This window comes from Homarus americanus, unplaced genomic scaffold (genome assembly GCF_018991925.1).
Source record: "Homarus americanus isolate GMGI-L3 unplaced genomic scaffold, GMGI_Hamer_2.0 scaffold52512, whole genome shotgun sequence".
Lineage (NCBI taxonomy): Eukaryota > Metazoa > Arthropoda > Malacostraca > Decapoda > Nephropidae > Homarus > Homarus americanus.
In genome coordinates, this window is record NW_024735442.1 from 13,814,445 (window position 1) to 13,828,798 (window position 14,354).

Genomic DNA, 14,354 nt, shown 5'->3' on the forward strand with positions numbered 1-14,354 from the left:
TAAAAATGTTAACCCAAAATAAAATAAATAAGAATTCTGAAGCATAGCTCAAACTTCAGAGCCCCTAATGACAAACCTTGAGGTTCTGAACCCAAAATGATAATGTTCAAAGCATTTGAATTCCCCCAAAACACACCTCAACACATGTGAACTGCCAATCTTTTAGGCAGCTGAAACTCCAGTGACAATTCTCAGATATTTTAATTCTAATGGCAAGGATCAAAATGTTTAACCCTTCAACTTTTTGTATGTTCAAAGGCAATATCCCAGGGCATTTGAATGTGTACACGTTAGCGATAAACATAATAAAAAATTAATGCCAGTTTATGACAAGTGACTCCCTTGGCCAATCTTCCAGACAAATAATTCTGCATATACTGTATATTCGCTTCAGTGAAATAGGCAGTTGCTAACCCTATATTAAAAAAAAATACAGTAAATGGACAAAAAAATCTGGGTTACATCTTATTATGTAAAGGGGCAAGTACGTATGAATAAAGATGCAAGCAAATGAAGAAAAAAATATTAGTTTTATAATGCAACCCTTTGTAGAATAACTACTGTACAGGTTGTACCTCTCTAGTCCGGCATTCTGTGGTCCGGAACGATTTTATTTTGTCCAATAGGTAGATAGGCAGCTTTTTTTTTTTTTTTTTACTTATCTGAATTATTATTATTATTACAGGAGTATTAAATTTTTGCCCCTCAGGCCCCAATGTGGGTCAGTGACCTATGCCCGGGTGGGCTAATCCCCTAAAAAAAAAAAACAAAGCCGCGGGAAATTAAGGTTTGTTTACATCCGGCAGTTCGGCTGCTCTCTCTCTCTGCTTGTCTATACAGAGTACAACATTTAACCCTTCAATATATATGAGCAGTAAATAAGTGTTGCTTTCATATTCTTATGTAGAGTAATGACGATATATTTTCACATGTGCGCACTTACATACGAGCAGTCTCACTTTTTTTTTTACCATTAATGGTTAGCTACTTATATTGTTCCATTTATTAACATTAAATAACATTACAGGTACTTCAAGCAACCATATTCATTTTTTTACATTAATTTTACTACAGCTAAACTCAGGGTCTTATTTTCTTCAGTTTTATATGTAGAACCAATCAGCACTGGTTTCGTAAGCTTTAACATAAACAATGCCGGCAGCCGTCTCGTCTCCTCTAATATTCCACGTATTATTAATAAATTGTATTGTTAATTTTGCACACACAAACATTAATTCAATAAAAACAAATTCAGAATCATTAATTAAAATATATATGAACAGTAAATAAGTGTTGCTTTCATATTCTTATGTAAAGTAATGACGATATGTTTTCACGTGTGCGCACTTACATACGCGATCTCTCTTTTTTCTTTACCATTATCATTAGCTACTATTATTGTTCCATTTATTAACATTAAATAACATTCCTTAAAACAACCATATTAATTTTACTACAGCTACAAACAAGGTCTTATTTTCTTCAGTTTTATATGTAGAACCAGTCAGTCACTGGTTTTGTAATCAACGAAAACAATGCTGTGTCATTTCTTAGTGTGTTTTAATATTCTACGTATTATTAATGAATTGTATTGCTCATTTTGCACACATAAACAATAATTCAATAAAAAAGACATTCAGTAATAAACAATAATGAATCTTTTGTACATAAGAGAAATGACGCTGTTTACGCGATTATGCACGTCGTCTGCACATTGGCGGGCCGTTCAAACCCGTCGAAATTCAAGTTTCCGCCGTCAAAATTTTTATTTTTTTTTTTGTGTTCCAATAAAATACGTCAAGAATTAAAAACTCACGAAATTTGAGAAGCTACTATATGACATTTAACCCTTCAATATGTCTTCAAAGAGACCATGATGCAGAGAAAGTGGTGCTAGTGCTTCCAAGCATAAGCACAAGTCACTATCCAGGAAAAGGGTGAATTTCCATGGTCCGGCACCGGTCAGGTCCCGAGGTTGCCGGACTAGAGAGGTACAACCTGTACTATGAAAAATAACCAAAGCTTATGTGGCGCAAAGACTGTAACAAATATTGTGACTGTTTAAAATGTGATAACCAAATTCATTAATGTTATCCTTCCCTTCAACCTATCTGCAACCCAAAAGCTTTCCAAAATTTCCTAACCTAACTTTTACAGCCAAGAGACCAAGCAGAACATTCTCATTATTGTATACCTCAGTCTGTGCATTCTCAGATTCCTCCATCAGTAAACTAATCTTACTCAGTCTTTTCAATTTTCCTTTATATCCCATTCTTCTCTGTGTACAGTATACTGTTAGATAACCTCTATATATAAGTATGGTCTATTGTTCCAACTATTACTCTTTGTGTGACAACCAAATTTCAGAAAAACAGCACCAAATTCTTGTGCTGTACTCTACCAATTAAACTGCAATCTGTATTACAAACAAATGCTTCACCACCATACAATTTGATGTACCTCTACTTCCTACATACCTTGTCCCACTTGGCTAAATCTTTTTTTTCTTATTCATTTTCCTTATGGCTCAGCTCATTTGACTACTATTAAAAGGTATTTCTAATGTCTCAGCTTTCATGTCAATTTTAATGAGAGTATTACTTGAAAAGTTAACCAATTTCAATCTCTCCATGCTATGTTAAGTGAGTCATATTTTAAATCCTGACTTCCCTTTTTCATATCTTAATTCAATTTGTAGCTTCATTCAGTTGCATGCAGATTAATATAAACTTCATAAACATTACTATGATGCATTAACTAAATACAGTAACCTTAACAAAAACTTAAATGTGGTAAAATATAACATACATATTTTCATAGTTCTATTGTACAAGAATTGCACTTTTTCAATCATCAAGGCTCTTTCTCAGAACCAAGAGCAAACACACTTTCACTTTACTTAGTGTATTTGTTTGTATTATTATGTTACATAAAGAGCACTGAACTTGATTAATGACAAAGGAGCGGCTATGTAATAATAAGGTTGAATAAAGTTCACACAGAACTTCAGTCAGCATTGAGGTAGCAGAATATTCTCTCTCACAACCTTTTTCTTCCATATCTAATTAACACAAATACCTATTCTATATAATCTCAAAAAGTCTGTTGCAATCCTAAGCACTGTTCATGTATCTTAAGATAACAGGAAATTAGTCAAAGATGTGAATGTCAAATTATTATCAACCTCTCCAATTAATGAACAAATTTAAATATAACCTCACAACAGTAAGATATAGTGATCTGAAGAAAATAAATTAGAAATTAGAAATTTTGTCTACTGGAATATATCACTAAGGGTAAATGGAACTTTTGCAATTGTTAATAGAATCTGAGTTCAATTAAAATGTACATACCGGTAACCAAGTGAAGATGGATTATACTGTATATGGACGATCCATCCTCCCCGTAATATATAACATTGCCTATAAAGATTATCTGTTGAAAATAAGGACTTGCAATTACCATTGTATGATAGACTGTACTGTATACGTTCTTTATTTAAGCTATGAAAATTGGTCCGAGTTCAAACACTGTCTGGTAATTAACTCTTACATGACTCTTACATGACCACATTCATCAAGAGAATCCCTCACATCTTGATCCTACATCAATCACTTATTTAAGTCTTGGATGAATCAAGATTTGCATTTTTCCTAAACAGTGTGTCCTACTGAAGATGAGCCAAATCATTAAACCTGATAAATCTAGGTAGCTACAATTAAATACAGTACTTCAAATTTTGTTTGCCTAAACATTGATGCTAATGTAATAAAAATTGCTGAAAATTCTCTCCTATGACTTCAAAACCCGTCGATATACTATGTAAGATAAAAGAGCAATGCCCATTGCTGCTGTTAATGATGCTAGAAAGGTTTTACTTTGTTTCAGGGTTCCTCGGAGTTTAGAGAAACGCATAGCATTTGCTGAGAAGTATGTAGCTCTCTGCAATATAATATATCAATTTAATGTACATGGCAAAAATAAACATGGAATGCCATCTATGTGATGTGATTCAGTTTACCAATGATGACATAAAAAAACAAGATTATAATAGTCAGCTTTAAATTCTTATAAAAAACTAATGATACAAGTAATAAAATAGGATATCTCTCACTTACCTTAAACGAATCTCTTTTCTGCATCTTATTCCAGTAAGCTTCCAAAAATGGACGTTTTCCTCCTGCCCAAAATCTCTGCTCACAGCCTAACTGATTAATTCGATTTAGAAGAATGGCTAGATCTATATCAGCAATGCTGAAAAGTTCTCCACACAGCCACCATTCAGATTTATCTGAAACATAAAGAACAAGAAGCTCAAAATAATTTTCCCAAGATAAAAAAAGTAATGTTTTGTTGCCCCCTCTTTCCTTTACAGTAATCTACTTTCCGCTATAAGCATACCGGTTAGGGAATTCACTTGGGCCTATAGGCACAATGAGATTATGTTGAGTTAATTCACTTGGGGAAAGACACATTTTGTAATGATTCAACTTTACTACAGTATGTGTGTTTTCCCTTGTCCCTAGGGTATAAAGTTATATTCTTATGAGATTTATTGATTCAAAAACTGTTGATTCCTTGTCCGTCGACGTTTCGCTGTCCGCATATGAGTCGTCTTGTTACCTGGTAATCTCTCATCCCCAGAAGAGCTCTGCACCAATTGTTCAGGCTAATGGGGATATCACTTATACATACATACATACATACATACATACATACATAAATGCAAATAAATCACTGTAGGTGCGTGCGATCCAAGTATATGCTGATACTACAAGAAAACCAGAAAACACAAAGTTCCTAGCGCTTTCATGTAATTCACAGAGACTGTACTCACCCTGAAGATGTGAATTACGAAAACGCCAAGAACCGTGTTCTGGACTGCCCAACCAGAAACAATTGGTGCAGAATGAAGATACAGGTAAAACAGAACTCACTCCATTGACATTTTGATGACTGCCATTTGTCTTAAAAAATAACAACTTTTAACTGTTATGAAAAAATTATATATATATATATATATATATATATATATATATATATATATATATATATATATATATATATATATATATATATATATATATATATATATATATATATATATATATATATATATATATATATATATATATATATATATATATATATATATATATATATATATATATATATATATATATATATATACAGGGTTTCATAGCGCGATATCACGTATCTTGATTGCTTACCATCAGGCAATTTCATAACACGGGTTTTTTCCACGTATACGCGCAGAGTGTCCGGCTCGAGACGCTATTTTTAGATTCGCCCCACCCACCACCCGCCTGCCTGCCTGTTTTAACTCATAAAATTCATACAAATTACCCGGCCAGAATATAATTTACATTGCTGGAATTCTTACAATATGATGATCATTTTGAATATTAACATCATAGATTTTGCATTAGACATACAAATCTTAGATATAATGTTTACTCTGAGTAAATATGTTATTTTTTGTGCAAAATATATGACATTTGTATTCAAAATATTCCTGGTCTTACAAGGAATCCAGCAATGTCAATTATATTATCCTAACTTAGTTTGAGGTATTATTTATTACTAGAAAGGTAAATATTCTGGTTTTCCTACACATCTGGTAGGGAGGGTTGGTGGGAGGTGGGGGGGAGGGAGGGACCGACCGACCATCTGTTACGGTGTGAAGAATATTTTTTTTAGCTCATAAAATTCATACAAATTACCCGGTCAGAATATAATTTACATTGCTGGAATTCTTACAATTTGGTGATCATTTTGAATATAAACATCATATATTTTGCATTAGACATACAAATTTTAGATGTAATGTTTAATCTGAGTAAATATGTTATCTTTTGTGAAAAATATATGACATTTATATTCAAAATATTCCTGGTCTTACAAGGAATCCAGCAATGTCAATTATATTATCCTAACTTTAGTTTGAGGTATTATTTATTACTATACCTGGTTTTCCCCCCAAAATTTCTCAAAGGGAAGAGCCAGCAGTGTAGTGTGAGAAGAGGGGGAGGGAGTCGTGTCCATTATTTGAATGGACATTAACTTGGCGACTGTATTTCTCTATTTCTCTTAAGTATTAATTGTGTGCATGTACCATCATAAAATTAAGATGTTATTTTTACTACAACATAGTTATGTGTCGTCAAAAAGTGGAGTTTGGGGATCGGCCTGGACTCCATTTCAATTAATCCCATATGTTATGTTATTCACTTTACGCGTTTCTCGCTTTCCGCGGTACCCTCCGGGTTACATTAACCGCGTAAAGTGAGGGTTAACTGTATTATTATTATTATTATTATTATTATTATATTTTCGCCTCCCAGGCCCCAATGTGGGTCAGTGACTTGTGCCCGGGTGGGCTAATACACAAAAAAAAAAAAAATCTGAAAACCGAAAAATTCCAAAATCCGAAATGCCTCTGGCCCCAAAGATTTCGGATTTTTTTTTTTACGGGAATTAGCCCACCTGGGCACAGGTCACTGACCCACATCGGTGCCTAGGGGGCGAAAATGAAATGATGATAATAATAATAATAATAATAATAATAATAATAATAATAATAATAATAATAATAATAATAATAATAATAAAGAACCATAAAGAAATACAGAAATGAAAAAAAATCAAGAGTGAGAAACAATACAGGATATGTATGTTGTGTTGTAAAAGTAAGAGAAACAATTGAGACCCTGCAATTGTGTGTAAATGAGGCAGAAGGTCAAATCAGCAACCTGGGACTTGGTCACACTTTTCGTGATGCCATATGGCAGCAGGGTCTACCATTAGACAATACATTATGCTTCCAATATCTTCCCAGGCGGTAGTACCTCCCTGTTTGGTAGCTGCCTACTACCTACTAAACATTTTACTGTATCAGCCATACCTCCTGTATGAGATGACAGTTCCTCTTCCACTTTCTGTAATGCTGCATCAAACTCTTGCAAGACTGCATCCATTTCTTCTCTGGTTTTGTTGATGCTAAGTGCTCCCTGTTCTGCCTCTGCAGCTTTTTTCATGAGAACTTCCCGAAACTCTGCTGATTTCTCTGCATGTTCTCTAATTATAGCAGGGCGATTCTTAGTTATTTCTGTTGGTGGAACATTGGAGATTTGTATTAAACAAATAAAGATATGAAAGATACCTACATGAAAACTTGCTAAACTAGATGTTGAGCAATGTATACCACAGTATATACAGTACTGTATATTCTCTCTCACACAACACACACAAGCACAACACTTACATAAACACAATTACACTTCACAAATACAACACACACACACATAAAACAAACACAACACATAACTCAACACACACAACACATACACATCACACAACACATACACATCACACAACACATACAAATCACACAACACATCACACAACACACATGCCACACAACACAACACACATGCCACGCAACTCAATACACACACTAAGAATCTATAATTTACAAGTACTGTACAAGTAGTATATTCTCCAACATACCCCTCATTCGTTTGAGTATAAATGGTGTGAACGGTGGTTTTGGGTTATCCGTTAATTCAGGATGAGCAGCAATTCCAAAAGTAAGGGGTGGTACAGGTAGTGGTTCAAGTAGGTCTCGAAATTTCTCAATGTTTTTGCTTTCCTCACTGCCTTTCTCCTTCGGAGTTAGCTGTCCAAACTGACCTATTAAAGAAAACATATCAAAATTATACCTCCCCAATTATTAATATACCTGTACAGTAAACCCTTGAAGATCCGGAACTGGTAAATCTGGATTTAGGAAGATTCGGACAAAAAATTTGAGGGTTCTGGGCTAAGAAGTCTCCCTAAGAAGCATTCCCAAAACAGGGTGAAGGTAGTTTTAGGCTTAAAGTTTTTATCTTATAAAATGTCACAGACTAAAATTAGCAGAATACAACTTGCACTGCTGGAATCCTTCCAAGGCAACGAATAATTTGAATATAGACATTGCATATTTTGCAAAAAATAATTTTTGTTAGTCCTTCAGTGTAATACATTTGAGTACAAATGAGTACAGTAATATGTTGCTTAAAATTCTGGGTTTTTTTCACAGGAAAAAGTCTGTATAACTAACCTCAGTAGTCAGGATAATATGTGCTGTATTTTCGGTGTTTTTATATCATTATTTATCGGTTTTATACATTTAGTACATTTGCCGGAAGATACGGACAATTGGCTTTTCTGGACAGGTGGTCCCCATTTTATTTCAGATCTTTGAGGGTTCACTGTATATGTAGTTTTTTTATAATTAATAACAAAGTAAAATACCATTACCCAACATGTCCTACATGTATTCAACATAATTTTTTTTACTTAAAATCAAAATGTATTCTTAGCACTAAAGTCATTATCATATTACAGGTATACTACAGTCATTCACATTTCCTGACTAATGATATGAACAGTACTGTACATTCAATCATCCTGCTCTCCACTTCACACTGTACACAGTACAAATGACATACTACTTGTCCTTTAAACTTCATCCATCGTGTCCTTATGTACAGTCACTCGAAAAAGTATCTGAAAAGCGAGGTAGGTGCTGCAACTGCTTATAATCAGGGTAGTTTATCTTTATACAGTAATTACAAGTATACATCGACATGTAAACTGTAAACAATGCTTTGTAGTCGTACCTGTATGGAAGCAGTATTATCACCATACATAGCCTTTTTACTTCCTCCATGACAACAGCCCCATCCACACCCTGTCGGGCTGCTAAGGTGTGATTTGAGCAACACCCAGAAATCAGTGTTGCCACACCCACCCAAATCCTCTGACCTGAACCCTATTAAACATGTCTGGGCTGCCATGAATAAAGACTTCCCACACAACTGCCACCATGGTCGTGCTATGGTCATCAGTAGAGCCTTGCAGGCATGGGAACACCTGGGTAGCCCGGAGGGACAACAGGTGACATCAGAGTTGGTGGTATCCATGCCTCGACGCTTGAGTAGTGTTCTGGACGCAGGTGGTGGTTACACCAAATATCAATTCAATAAATGTGAGATGCCATTACATACCCTAATATCTAATACATGTATGCATACCAAATGCTACGTATGGATACAGTCAACATTGTTGTTGGAACATTTAAGCATTACCATGCAAATATTGTTTACTGTATGTTTCTAACATGGATAATGTCTTTTTAGACTGTCATTCCCTGCTAATATAACCATATTAATTATATTCACATGAAACACGTTAATGACAAACGGCAAGAAATGTCTTATATATTACATGGCGACCATTGTGGCATGCAGGTCTACCACCTTTACACCTGGTCCTCTACTATTTCCCCAAAACATATGTCCGATGTGTCATATTGTCATGAACAATATTTTTCAGATTCATTTTTGAGCAACTGTACACAGCTTTTGTAATCATGAACTTATTCCACAGTAAATAAAATGCCATCTGTTTTCATTAGTACAATACTGTATACTCATATCTCCTCACAATTTTTCATCTTACAAAATCATGTCAACTCTTTCAATTCCAAAAGTGACAGTTCCAGAGTCTTATTTCACCAAACTATTATTATAAGCAGCATAAATTCTAATAACTAAAACACACCTAACTACAGTACAATATAGTCGGGATATACAGTATAGCGACTTTATATAAGATTTTTTTATATTGCGGCTTCCAAAATTATCATAATTTTCCAATATACTGTATAGCGATAAATTTATTTACAGTAGCCTCACAACTTATGTGGGGTTATGTTCCTGGGACCTCACATAAAGCCAAAAACCCTATAAAGTCAGAAACACTCCTAAAAATCCCTTAAGTCGCCCCAAAAATATGGGTTGAAAAGCTGTACAATACTTAAATGTACTGTAAAAGACTAAAAATTTTATCTTTTGTGCAAAATATATGATGTCTATCTTCAAGTTATTCGCTGTCTTGCAAGGATTCCAGCAATGCAATTTACAGTATATTCTGCTAACTTTAGACTGTGCCATTTTATGTCAAGTTTAGTCACTTTTACTGGCCTCCAGAACCTAACCCTATTTTCCCCATTGATTACATGTAATAATATATCGCGATTTAGTATACAGGTACTCCCTGACTTACGAAGGGGTTAGGGACCGACATCCAGGTCGTAAGTTGAAATGGTCGTGTCGGAAATGCTTTAATAACATATAGAAAATCGAAAATGGGGGGTCTCTTTTTCTTCTCAGCACCATAAAACACTCACTTTTAAGCTTGCCAGCCATTTTAAAGTGAATTACAGATGAAAATTTTGTCTGTGTACTGACTTTGGGACTCGAAAATACGTAATTTGACCAAATTTTGGTACGACTGAGGCAGGTCGAAAGTGCGGGTGGACGTAAGTCGAGTAGGTCGTAAGTCGGGGAGTACCTGTATAGCGAACATCCTTGGACCCTATCTCACGTTATATCCCGACCCAACTGTACCACAATTTCATAACTTTCCATAATGTTCCAGTAATTAACTGCAATTTAGAATTTTCTTCACATATCTTTCTTGTGTTCCTGCTATATACAGCATGCTCTTCAAATTAGCGGGGTATAGGTTCTCAAAATGGCTGCGAAACGCCAGATCCGCAAATAAATTTTGCTGACTGGGTAAGTGGAGGGGGTAACATTTTTACTTATGTACAAAGAAATATACACTCCTTTTATGTGTTTGCCCTTAGGACAATTATTTCTTTTACCTGTATTGTATACTGAATATATGTGTGTGTGTGTGTAGACACACACACGAAACACATACAAATAAATAATAATGGGAAAATCCTCTCACATATAATCAAAAACAAATTTATTAAAAATGTGACAATCTACCCTCAAGTTCTACTCCGTGGTTTATTAATAACAAAGCACGGAGTAGACTTGAAGGTAGACTGTCACATTTTTAATACATTTGTTTCTGATTGTATATGTATATATGTGTGTGTGTAGACACACACATACAAAACACATACAAATAAATAATAATGGGCATATCCTCACAAATATTATGGGATTATTTGCTTTTAAATAATTCCTGTTTTCAAAAACAGATATCTATTTTCATATACAGTACTATAGGTATCCACTAGTGTCACAGTCAAGTTGAATTACATTTAATGGAACCAAGATAATAACTAACATTGTCAAGATCACCTTCACTCACCATTAGAAAAGTTGTCTTCCAAGTATTCTATGATACGGGTTGAGTCAGGGATAACCTTGACCCCATCTGTCAGTACTGGTACTTCTGCACATGGATTAAGTTTCAAAAACCAAGGTTCATATTGTTCCTCTGCTAGCAATGACACAATTTGTGTTTTGAAAGGCACACGCTTCTCATATAGAGCCATCAGAGCCTGCAAATGAGATAAGGTACCAAACAGGATGGTTAATATTAACTGTATTATTGCAATAATTCCTAGTTATAATATTTTGCATCATAATTTACAGGTGATAAGAGGAGTAGGATGAAGTGTTACCCACATGAAGCTACAAAAGCCACAAAACCTCATTTAGCTGTAACTAAAGTCTCGATTCATTCCCTTAACCAAAACCCAAAAAGTTATCCCTTAAAGAAACTGTGCCTTAGAAATATTACAGCTTTTGAAAGGCTGTACAGTATACAGTACAGTGCTAATACAGTACTGTACTGTATATAATTTTAGAAGAAATGAATCACCGAGTGCACTACTGCCACACCTGAATATGTATTGCTCAGTGGTTCATTCCTACTAAAATCAAACATACTTATTGATGAAATGGTTTTGCAAATTTATCCTAGTGGCAGAAGCCACATCCTACGTTTTGCTTCCAAATTACAACTGTGTGTACTCACGCTGATTATCAGCGCAGTGTTACGTGAAGTCTAAGAAAGATTTTAGCAAAAATACCATGAAGTTTACTGAATGTTTGATTATAATGGACGATTTTAAAACAAAAGTTGGGAAGGAAAAGAAGTACCAAAAGTAGGACCACATAGGCTGGATAATTGTAATGAGAAAAGATAATTATTAATTGACTTTTGTGTGGAAAAAAATGATAATTGCAAATACAGCACTGTACATGCTTTTGAACAACACCCTAGGCATCGCTATATATGGATCTCACCCCAGGACAATGTAAATAACACAGTCAGGAATCAAATAGATTGTGGGTCAGATCACGTCCCAGTAATGAGTTAAGTGAGGCTAAAACTTTAACCACTGTTTACCTATCTCATGCCTAAATTTAAATTTGTCTAATTTAAATCCATTGCATATGAGTTTGCTCCTGGTTAGATAGTTTAAGTACCTTTGCTATATCACCTTTGTTTAACCCTGACTTCCATTTATACACCTCGATTATATCATCCCTCACTCCACGTCTTTCGAGGAAGTACAAATTCAGATGCACTATGCAATTTAACTGACGGAGTTTTGTCCAGAAGGACTTTGACCTAGGGCTTCTGCCCTAGTAAATAAAATTTATATTAAAAAATAACAAATTGAAAACAAAATAATAAAATAATAATAATAATAATAATAATAATAATAATAATAATAATAATAATAATAATAATAATAATAATAATAATAATAATAATAATAAACCATAAAGAAATACAAAAATGGAAAAAAGATAAAAAATGAGAAACAACATATGTTTTATGTTGTGTTGTCAATACTACGAGAAACAATTGAGACCCTACAATTGTGTGTAAATGAGGCAGAAAGACATATCAGCAACCTGGGACTTGGTCACAATTTTTGTGATGCCATATGGCAGCAGGATCTACCAATAGACAACACATTATGCTTCCAATATCTTCCCAGGCGGTAGTACCTCCCTGTTTGGTAGCTGTCTACTACCTTACAAAGGAGTGTTAGTTACAAGACTAGAGAGGTTATCCTAAAACTATATCTTGCCCTTGCGAGACCTCACTTTGATTAAACAGTTCAGTTCTGCTCACAATACTACAGAATGGATACAGAATCCCCCGAAAGAATTCAAAGGAGAATGACAAGACTAATCCCGGGCATTAGGAACCTTGAGTACTGACAGGATAAAATATCTTAATTTGCACTCCCTCGAGAGACGTAGAGTGAGGGACGATATGATCGAGGTGTATAAATGGAATTCAAGGCTAAGCAAAGGTGATATAATAAAGGTTCTCAAACTACCCAACCAGGAGTGAACTTGTAGCAATGGTTTTAAATTAGAAAAATTTAGATTTGTCTAGAGCTTCAAACACAGGTTGGATGGATATATGAGCGATAAGGGTTGGGTGTAAACGGGACTGCCCAGTGTGGGCCAATATGCCAGCTGCAGTTTCATCCATTCTTATGTTCTTAGCATAACCTAAGCTACAGAATCCAGGAACTAACCGAGGGGTGAGGGCTTCGCCCCCTAGACCCCCCTTTTCTGGTGGGGGTTAAACTCCTAAGATTCCCAAATGGCCAGAACTAATACCAAAATTACAGTACAGTAATGTTACATGAGATACAAGTGACCAAACCTAACTTACTACCCTGTCTGTGAGTAAAACCTATAATAATATCCCTGAAAAGTGGCTTCATAAACTAAGCAAATTGTAGCATGAAAACTTAAAAAGTAGTATTACTGTAATACACTAGCTGATGTTAACGTAACAGCCTGTTAACATCGTTAATCCTCATCACTTTACCACCTGTAGCATCTAGGGCCTAATACTTCGAAACTCACCCTCTGAGAGTAAAAAGAGGTGTACCAGTAAAAGTATTTGAGGGTATTGCCGTTGCCATTCTCGTTGTTCTCTGAGGTCATGATGGGAAAGTAACGAGCGGGTGTCTGGGTAGTCCCGGTGGCGGTGGTCCAGCTGATGATCACAACACACACCGCCGGTTACCTCCGCCTCACGGTACGGCCAACACCTGCAGGGTCAGAGAGTAACATAAAACTCACTATCATAAGGCAAATAAATTCCCCTGTTAACTTAACCATATCCCATTCCTTTACTTAATGAACTGAACAACGGGAACAAATATACACGTTGTTTTGTCAATCCCGATCCCTGAATTACATTATTTACCTAATGGCCACCCGAACGAGGTCCAATAGTTCTTGATAGCTTATAGTCCCTATAATGGCCTATATCTTGCTCATTCCCATTTTAAGTGAACAATGGGGAAGGAATTCTCAAGCTGGATGAACCATAACTTGCTCATTCAACTGTCTTTGAACTATGTATCGCGGTCTTTACGTCAGCTAAACTAAACAACAGGTAATGAAATGAATTATGATGCTAACTGAAACATCTCCCTCTCGCATGATTAAATCATACCTCGCCCAATTGGTCAGTAA

General features: G+C 35.1%; 1 protein-coding gene across 1 annotated transcript; it reads right to left on the minus strand.

Moving 5' to 3' along the window:
- Positions 1-1,903: 1,903 nt before the first annotated feature.
- LOC121871038 (ganglioside-induced differentiation-associated protein 1-like) lies at positions 1,904-13,979 on the minus strand. The gene is made up of 6 exons (XM_042373101.1): positions 13,737-13,979; positions 11,200-11,392; positions 7,531-7,713; positions 6,926-7,129; positions 4,119-4,291; positions 1,904-3,942 (listed from the first exon to the last, which is right to left on the minus strand). The coding sequence occupies exons 1-6, from the start codon at positions 13,815-13,817 to the stop codon at positions 3,793-3,795; spliced, it is 984 nt and encodes a 327-aa protein (XP_042229035.1). The 5' UTR covers positions 13,818-13,979; the 3' UTR covers positions 1,904-3,792.
- Between the last annotated feature and the right edge of the window lie 375 nt (positions 13,980-14,354).

Excerpts from the sequence above, each read along its gene's own strand:
- LOC121871038 (XM_042373101.1), bottom strand. The coding sequence starts at position 13,817 with ATGACCTCAGAGAACAACGAGAATGGCAACGGCAATACCCTCAAATAC. Across the intron at positions 7,130-7,530 it reads TATACTCAAACGAATGAGGG|AAATAACTAAGAATCGCCCT; the intron begins GTATGTTGGAGA and ends TTCCACCAACAG. Across the intron at positions 3,943-4,118 it reads AGAAAAGAGATTCGTTTAAG|AGAGCTACATACTTCTCAGC; the intron begins GTAAGTGAGAGA and ends ATTATATTGCAG.